Below are 10034 nucleotides of genomic sequence, written 5' to 3' on the forward strand. Positions count from 1 at the left end.
AAACGTCATCCTTGGTGATGGATAGAGTTAAGGCTAGAGAGAGTAGCAGGAGAGGCCGCGGAATAAATCTGGTCACCATAATCGAGTTTCGATAAAACGAGGGCTGAATGTAGGCGAAGCAGAGTTCGACGATCAGCTCCCCAGGAAAGATGAGCAAGGGTTTTAAGAAGGTTTAGCCGGCTGTGACAAGTTGCCTTCAGAGAGGTAATGTGAGGTTTCCAGGATAACCGACGGTCAAAGAGAAGGCCTAGAAACCTGACTGTATCACGTTCGGGGATACAGGAGCCATAGAGATACAAAGGATGATCGGAGATAACAGAGCGTCTAGTGAAAGTAATTTGGCGAGTTTTGGTACAAAAAACACGGTCGACCGCATGCTGGAGAGAAACTGCAATAAGATGACAGCCAGCAACTGGCTCCTTGAGTTTAACCCTGCCAAATGCAAAGTCATGAAGATTGGGAAAGGGCAAAGAAGACCGCAGACACAATATGGTTTAGATGGCCAAAGACTGCAAACCTCACTCAAGGAAAAAGATCTGGGGGCGAGTATAACACCGAGTATATCTCCTGAGGCGCACATCAATCAGATAATTGCTGCAACATACGGGTGCCTGGCAAACCTACGGATAGCGTTCCAATACCTCAGTAAGGATTTGTTCAAGACTCTGTATACCATTTACATCAGGCTCATACTGGAGTATGCAGCACCAGTTTGGAATCCACACCTAGTCAAGCACGTCAAGAAATTAGAGAAAGTGCAAAGGTTTGCAATAAGACTAGTCCCAGAGCTACGGGGATTGTCCTACGAAAAAAGGTTGAGGGAAATCGGCCTGACGACACTGGAGGACAGGAGGGTCAGGGGAGACATGATAACGACATATAAAATACTGCGTGGAATAGACAAGGTAGACAAAGATGGGATGTTCCTGAGAAGGGACACAGACACAAGAGGTCACAATTGGAAGTTGAAGACACAGATGAATCAAAGGGATGTTAGGAAGTATTTCTTCAATCATAGAGTAATCAGGCTGTGGAATAGCCTAGAAAGTGACGTAGTGGAGGCGGGAACCATACATAGTTTTAAGGCGAGGTATGATAAAGCTCATGGGGCAGGGAGAGGACCTAGTAGCAATCAGCGAAGAGGCGGGGCCAGGAGCTATGACTCGACCCCTGTAACCACAAATAGGTGAGTACACACACGCACGCACATGTGCACACACATGCGCACACGTGCACACGCGCGCGCGCACACGTGCACAAGCGCACACACACGCACAAACACGTGCACACGCACAAACACGTGCACACGCACGCGCACACATGTAGTTCCCATTTTTAAAAAAGGAGACAGAAAAGAGGCACTAAACTATAGACCTGTGTCATTGACATGTATAGTATTCAAAGTTATATGGAGAAGGTTATCGGGAGAGTGGTGGAGCACCTGGAACGGAACAAGAGTATAAACGACAACCAGCATGGATTCATGGAAGGAAAATCCTGTGTCACAAACCTTTTGGAGTTTTATGATAAAGTAACAGAAGTAAGATACGAGAGAGAGGGGTGGGTTGATTGCATCTTCTTGGACTGCAAGAAGGCCTTTGACACATTTTCTCACAAGAGATTAGTGCAGAAGCTAGAGGATCAGGCTCATAACAGGAAGGGCACTGCAATGGATCAGAGAATACCTGACAGGGAGGCAACAACGAGTCAGGGTACGTAATGGTGTATCACAATGGACACCTGTGACCAGCGGGGTCCCACAGGGGTCAGTCCTAGGACCAGTGCTATTTTTGGAATATGTGAAAGACATGATGGAAGGGTTAGACTCAGAAGTGTCCCTGTTCACAGACGATGTGAAATTAACGAGGAGAATTAAATCAGATGAGGACCGGGCAGGACTTCAAAGAGACCTGGACAGACTGCACACCTGGTCCAGCAACTGGCTTCTCGAATTTAATCCCACCAAATGCAAAGTCATGAAGATAGGGGAAGGGCAAAGAAGACCACAGACAGAGTATAGGCTAGGTGGCCAAAGACTGCAAACCTCGCTCAAGGAGAAAGATCTTGGAGTGAGTATAACACCGAGCATGTCTCTGGAAGCACGCATCAACCAGGTAACTGCTGCAGCATATGGGCTCCTGGCAAACCTGAGAACAGCGTTCCGATACCTTAATAAGGAATCGTTCAAGACACTGTACACCGTGTATGTCAGGCCCATACTGGAGTACGCAGCACCTGCTTGGAACCCGCACTTGATAAAACACATCAAGAAACTAGAGAAAGTGCAAAGGTTTGCAACAAGGTTAGTTCCAGAGCTAAGGGGAATGTCTTATGAAGAAAGGTTGAGGGAAATCAGCCTGACAACACTAGAGGACAGGAGGGTCAGGGGAGACATGATAATGACATATAAAATACTGCGTGGAATAGACAAAGTGGACAAAGACAGGATGTTCCAGGGAGGGGACACAGAAACAAGAGGTCACAATTGGAAGTTGAAGACACAGATGAGTCAGAGAGATATTAGGAGGTATTTCTTCAGTCAGAGTTGTCAGGCAGTGGAATAGCCTAGAAAGTGATGTAGTGGAGGCAGGAACCACACACAGTTATAAGACGAGGTATGATAAAGCTCATGGAGCGGGGAGAGAGAGGACCCAGTAGCAACCGGTGAAGAGGCAGGGGCCAGGAGCTAGGATTCGACCCCTGAAGCCACAAATAGGCGAATATACACACACACACACACACACACACACACACACACACACACACACACACACACACACACACACACACACACACACACACACACACACACACACGCGCACGAGCTCGGACTCGACCCCCGCAACCTCAACTAGGTGAGTACACACGCACATGAGCGCACACACGCGCGCACACATGCACACACGCGCACACACACGTACAACAGGCCTAATGTCTAATCGACATGTGCCTAGGACAAAATGGTAACTAACATGCATGCGCACACACACGCACACACACATGCGCACACACACACGCACACCTGGTCAAGCACGTCAAGAAGTTAGAGAAAGTACAAAGGTTTGCAACAAGGCTAGTCCCAGATCTCAGGGGAATGTCGTACGAGGAAAGGTTGAGGGAAATCGGACTGACGACACTGGAGGACAGAAGGGTCAGGGGAGACATGATAACGACATACAAGATACTGCGAGGAATAGACAAGGTGGACAGAGATAGGATGTTCCAGAGAGGGGAGACAGAAACAAGGGGTCACAACTGGAAGCTGAAGACTCAGACGAGTCACAGGGGCGTTAGGAAGTATTTCTTCAGTCAGAGTCGTCAGGAAATGGAATAGCCTAGCAAGTGAAGTAGTGGAGGCAGGAACCATACACAGTTTTAAGAAGAGGTATGACAAAGCTCAGGAAGCAGAGAGGGAGAGGACCTAGTAGCGATCAGTGAAGAGGCAGGGCCAGGAGCTGAGTCTCGATCCCTGAAACCACAATTAGGCGAGTACACACACGTGCACACACATGCACACACCCAAGTGTTTTTACCCAAGATGAATGTTTGAAATTAGTGAATAACTGAAAAATTGTCCTTAATCGGTTTTTATACCTGGAGTTTACCTGGAGAGGGTTTCGGGGGTCAACGCCCCTCTAGCCCGGTCTGAGACCAGGCCTCATGGTGGATCAGGGTCTGATCAAGCTGGCTGTTACTGCTGGCCACACGCAAGCTAACGTACGAACCACAGCCTGGCTGGTCAGGTTCTGACTTTAGGTGCCTGTCCAGTGTCTTCTTGAAGACAGCCAGGAGTCTATTGGTAATCCCCCTTATGTGTGCTGGGAGGCAATTGAACAGTCTTGGGCCCAGGACACTTATTGTGTCATCTCTCACTGTACTCGTGGCACCCCTGCTTTTCACCGGAGGAATGTTGCATCTTCTGCTGAGTCTTTCTTTCATATGGAGTGATTTTCGTGTGCAGGTTTGGTACTAATCCCTTCAGGACCTTCAAAATGCATATTATCATGTATCTCTCGCCTGCGTTCGAAGGAATACAGATCAAGAACCTTCAACCGTTCCCAGTAGTTTAGGTGCCTTATCGCGCTTGTGTGTGCCGTGAGTGTTCTTTGTACACTCTCCAGGTCTGCAATGTCGCCAGCCTTGAAGGGGGCTGTTAGTGTACAGCAGTATTCCAGCCTAGAGAGCACAAGCGATTTGAAGAGAATCATCAAGGGCTTGGCATCCCTAGTTTTAAAGGTTCTCACTATCCATCCTATCATTTTCCTAGCAGATGAGGTAGATACATTGTTGTGGTCTTTGAAGGTGAGATCCTCTGACATTATCACTCCCAAGTCCTTCATATTACTTTTCTATTCTATTGTATGGTTAGAATTTGTGGTATAACCTGACACATTTTTAATTTCTTCAAGTTTTCCATATCTGATTAGTTGAAATTTCTCCTCGCTGAACTTCATATTGTTTTGAGTGGCCCATTCGAAGATTTGGTTGATGTCCACTTGGAGTCTCGCGGTGTCTTCGATGGAGGTCACTGCCATGGTGATCCGGGTGTCGTCCACAAAGGAAGACATGGAGCTATGGCTTACATCTCTGTCAGAAATGAGGATGAGGAATAGAATGGGAGCGAGTACTGTGCCTTGTGGAACAGAGCTTTTTACCGTGGCTGCCTGGGACTTTACTCTGTTTACTATTACTTTTTGTGTTCTATTTGTCAGGAAATTGAAGATCCATCTACCAACTTTTCCCGTTATTCCTTTATCCCGCATTTTGTCTGCTATTACACCATGGTCACACTTGTCAAAAACTTTTGCAAAGTCTGTGCATACTACATCTGTATTTTGTTTATCCTCTACAGCATAGTGGTCCAGTAGCTGGGACAGGCAGGAGCGACCTGTTCTAAACCCGTGTTGCCCTGGGTTGTATAACTGATGGATATCTAGGTGGTTAGCTATCTTGCTTCTTAGAACCCTCTCAAAGATTTTTATGATATGGGATGTTAGTACTATTAGTCTGTAGTTCTTTGCACTTGCTTTACTGCCACCTTTGTGGAGTGGGGATATGTCTGTTGTTTTTAGTGAGTGTGGGATGACCCGTGTCCATGCTCCCTCTCCATAAAATGCTGAAGGCAAGCGATAGGGGTTTCTTGCAATTCTTGATGAACACGGAGTTCCATGAGTCTGGGCCTGGGGCAGAGTGCATGGGCATGTCATTAATTGCCTCTTCAAAGTCTTGTGGAGTTAGAATAATATCTGAGATTTTTGCACATTTTGTACAAAAATGGAGAAATACAACACTATTACAGCATGTTTGGAATACTTTTTTTGACCTTTTTACGTCTATATACAGTACCTTCATATTTAAGAATATATTGGTATATGATACCATTTTGAGTACTTATAGAGAACAGTACAGATAATGTACAAGTAATATTTACATTAACATGAAACTGAAAATGAGATAAAAGTTACCTGAGAGAGTGATGCTAGACCTTCAGCTCCTACTGGCCTTCTCTGCTGCAGACTCATTTGGTATTGTTGCTGTTGCTGTTGCTGCTGCTGCTGTTGCTGCTGCTGCTGAACCTGCTGCTGCTGCCGAACCTGCTGCTGCTGCTGAACCTGCTGCTGCTGCTGAACCTGCTGCTGCTGCTGAACCTGCTGCTGCTGCTGAACCTGCTGCTGCTGCTGAACCTGCTGCTGCTGCTGCTGCTGCTGCTGCTGCTGCATTTTCTGCAATTGCTGCTGCTGGCTCTGTTGGCATCCAAAACAGTTAGCATCCTCTCCAAGATACATTACTATGTACCTCAAACATTATTACTTACATTATACAGGCAGGCCCTGCTAATACAGCAGGTTAGGTTCCAGGCTACTGCTGTAAAGCAAAAATTGCTGTAAAGTGAAATAGTCTATTTTCACTCTCAAGTGCATATAAAAGCCTGATAACATGTTTACACTATCATAATAAGTGAGCAATAGAGCTAGGCCTAAAAAATGCATATACATAAGTACACACATTACTTACCTTAGATATTTTCACCCTTAGCTTGTAGTGAGTGGTGAATATATTTATTGTAGGAAGTCTGAATAAATGAAGAACGAGTATAACTGAAAACCGCTGCATTAGTGAAGCACTCTAAAGTGAAGTGCTATAAAGTGGGGCCTGCCTGTACTACTCTATCCCTACTCACCTATGCTTCGGTGCCTGGGGAGCCACTACAGCAAATCACCTTACGCCAAAAAAACACAACAAAGAATCAGTAGAATGAATGGTTGCCCAGTCTACTGCCAGAGAACACTTCTCCACTCTTCAAAAACCTAATCCTACTTAATATAAAATTCACTCATACTACTGTGCATGTTACACACAAAATCAATTCAATGTCACCTTTGCCCTGAAACTCTTTGCTGATAGTTGCAACAGAATTCATAGTCATAATACTAGACATAATGATATGATATTCACTGTGTCTGGCTTAATCTTTGTCAAAACTCAGTGTGCATAAAAGGACCTAAAATCTGGAACTCTCTACCTGAAAACTCCAGTCTCACTCTTTTTTCTTTTCTTTTTTTAAATGGGGTTTGACAAGGTTAGGTTAAGGATCCTTAGCTTTATTGATGAGCTAAGAGCTGTTACCTACATCAGCTCATTTGAAAGCATTTTTATTATGAAACACACAAGTAGGGAACAGGATGAAGTCGGAGCCATCTGTGGGCCAGCATTTTCATTTGATCAACTATCTCGCTGACATCATAATGCTGTAAGAATGTGTTCCAGACTCGAGTCATCTTGGGGATAAATCATCTCAGGTGAAGGGATGTTCTGGAAAAGGATACAGCCAAAGTGAAGTTGCTGCATTCTACCAGTCTTGTGGTATAGAAGCTTGCTTCTTGCAGTCCTCGAAGTGGATGCAAGTGCGGTACTTTGACAATGTTGGCCTTGTACATAACAGTAAGGCCACCCACATTCCTCCTGTGTTGAAAGCTCTGCTGAAATGACAGATCTATTCAGGATGGGTCCAGGCGAGAGAGGAGATGTCTTGCTCTGTTCTCTACTCTGTCAAGCAGTCGCAGATGAGAAGGAGTGGGGGCAGGAAAACCAAAAAAGTGGAGCATACTCAAGGTGTGAGCGTACTTGTGCCTCATACAGAATCTTGCAAGCCCTATTGTCAAGCAAATGCGAGATACCTGGAGTTTACCTGGAGAGAGTTCCGGGGGTCAACGCCCCCGCAGCCCAGTCTGTGACCAGGCCTCATGGTGGATCAGAGCCTGATCAACGAGGCTGTTACTGCTGGCTGCACACAATCCAACGTACAAGCCACAGCCCGGCTGGTCAGGTACCAACTTTAGGTGCTTGTCCAGTGCCGGTGAAGTGCCTTGTTTGCAAGATTTACAACGTGGTTCTTCATGGTCAGTTTGGAGAAAATTTCACCCCAAATATATCAACTTCTTCTCCAGGTGCCAACACCCTCCCATTCATACTTACTACTGCACCAGCATTACCATTATGGTGCCTAGAAACCATCATCATTTGTGTTTTCTCAGGTGCAAATGTTACTTGCCATCTGTTCTCCCAAGCTGATATAGCTCTTAGTTGGTGACTGGTGTAGCTTAGAGCAGCTGGCATTTCTTCTCTTGGATAAATGAATGTCAGAGTACAGTCATTCACATATGCATGGGATTCTGGGTCATATGAGATGAAGGAGGTCACTGAAGTAGACATTCCATAACAATGGTCCCAGCACACTTCCCTGTGGAACACTTGCCCCAATAGGATGCCTTGCTGATTCCGTTCCATTGAGGACTACACTTAGAGATCTACCATGAAGGTAATCACTGAGGAGACATAGCGTAGAGCCTGCAATTCCCAGTGCTTGAAGTTTTGCTAAGAGGCCCTGGTGCCACACCCGGTCGAAAGCGCCAGCAATGTCCAGTGCTACCACACAGCTGACTTTGGATTCATCCAGTGACTGGTGCCACTTAGTGGAGAGGTTTAACAACAGATCAGCAGCAGAGTAACCTTTCCTGAAGCCATATTGACGATCACAAAGTAGTGAGTGGTAGTCAAAAAAATCTGTCATTTGACTGAGATTATTGTCTCAAGGATCTTACCAGTGATTGACAGGAGTGACACTGGTCTGTAGTTGCTGATTTCTGCTCTGCTCTTCTTTTTGTGAACAGGGACTACATTTGCCTCTTTCCATGGAGAGGGCCATTTACACTGTACTAGGCAGTGCTGAAAGATGCGAGTTAGAGGTGCTGCTAGCTGGTCTGCACATCTTCTCAACAATCTTGGGCTCAACTTGTCTGGGCCCACAGCCTTTTCTTGGTCAAGTGATTTAAGAAGGAAATGCACCTCCTCCTGCCTTATTGTCGCCACTGACAGTTTTGACACAGTTCTTGCAGCTAGCCAAGGAGGGTCCCTTGCTAGATCAGGAACTTGCATTTTGGTAGCAAAGTGTTCAGCAAAGAGGTCCGCCTTCTCTTGACTACTAGCAGAGGTGGTCCCATCCTGTCGATTTAGAGGTGGAATAAGTTCATCAGGCAGATAACCTTGTCTGTCCTTGACCAGGGACCACCAGGTTTTGGAGCCTACCCTACCTGATGCTAACTTTCTTTTAGTGTCCACCTCCCATTTAGCAATGGCCCACTTTTGAACATCACCCATATGCCTACAGGCTTGCATGTGCAAGTTCCTGTTATAGGTGGTAGGATGTCTCTTATACCTTCGCCATGCTTTGTACTTAGCAGTAGCAGCCTCTCTACAACGAAAGCCAAACCAAGGCTGATCTGTAGGCTTTGTCACATATTGCCGGTGAGGAATGTGTTCTTGTTGCAGATTAAGGATGTGTCCAGTGAAGGCTTTCACTTGGTTGTCAACATCCCCCTGGAGAAGAGCATTCCAGTCGGTGGTGGCGAGCTCAGAGCAAAGGGCTGGCCAATTACCTCTTTCCCATAGCCAGGTTGTGCGTGTGGACTCCTCACCTTGTTCTGTTGGGATCTTAAGTGTGGTAAAAACAGCCTTGTGGTCAGACGATCCAACGTAGCCGAGGGGTTGACAAGTGACTATGCCTTCTGCCAGATCACTCACTACTGGGTCAAGGGAGGAGCCAGAGATATGAGTAGGGAAATCAACAAAGTTTCTTATGTCAAACACTGCAAGAAGGTCATCAAAGTCCCTCTGTATAAGGTGCTGGTTGAGGTCACCAACAATTATAATATGTTGACAGTTGTGTTGTAGCAGAAAGGAGTCAATATTTTCCATTAGGAAGTTGATAGGGTCTGCGTGTTGCCACTGAGGTCTGTACATTGCACATGCTAGTACAGAGGTACTAGTGTTTATACAGAGATTGAAGAACATCATTTCAAGATGTGTAGGGGTGGCAACATCTATGTGCTGGGCATGAACACTTTTAGAGAAGCACACAGCAACACCACCTCCTTGCCCTTGCCTGTCTCTTCTCATCCATGAGGTGTAGCCAGCAATTCTTGCAAAATTTTCTGGAGTCCTGTCATCCAAAAATGTTTCAACAACAGCTATCATGTCGGGACATCGAGTGTTCACAAAGCTATGTGTGAGCTCTCCAACATTAGTAATGAAACCTCTAATGTTGGCCGACAGGATGCTGATAGACTGGCTCCTCATGATGAAGTGGTCAGCTTGAGGTGGTGGGTATGTAGGGAATGTAAGGTGCCTGCCCTTGAGAGAGGTAGGGTACTGAGGCAGCTGCAGGGATGTAGGTCTGTGGTCTTGTATAAGGCCCAATCCCACCTGCTGGGCTGGGATAGGAGTAGCTAAGTGGGTGACGTGTGAGAGTGTTTACCAATTCAGAGATCCTGCTGGTTTGTTCTGAGAACAGGTCTCTAAACAGGTGGCCCTGTCTGTCAAGTTCCTTTTTCTTCCGACACTGGTCCTCCTTATGTCCTTTCTTGTAGCAGTAATTACACCTGGTATCTCGCAGGCAGTTGTTGGCAGAGTGCCCCTTCCGGTGACAGCGAGAGCACAGCCTAGGTGCCTGGGAGGGTGGACTAGGATTTGTTGCA

The 10034-nt window shown here is 46.2% G+C and overlaps 1 protein-coding gene across 1 annotated transcript in view; it reads right to left on the minus strand.

The window, feature by feature from the left end:
* The window catches only part of LOC128694566 (protein aubergine-like), a 68900-nt gene that overhangs the window by 44986 nt on the left and 13880 nt on the right, over positions 1-10034 (minus strand). The window contains exon 3 of the mRNA XM_070095690.1: positions 5466-5744. Coding sequence (XP_069951791.1) covers positions 5466-5744 — 279 coding nt within the window. The remainder of the gene's footprint in view (positions 1-5465; positions 5745-10034) is intronic.

This window comes from Cherax quadricarinatus, chromosome 51 (genome assembly GCF_038502225.1).
Source record: "Cherax quadricarinatus isolate ZL_2023a chromosome 51, ASM3850222v1, whole genome shotgun sequence".
Lineage (NCBI taxonomy): Eukaryota > Metazoa > Arthropoda > Malacostraca > Decapoda > Parastacidae > Cherax > Cherax quadricarinatus.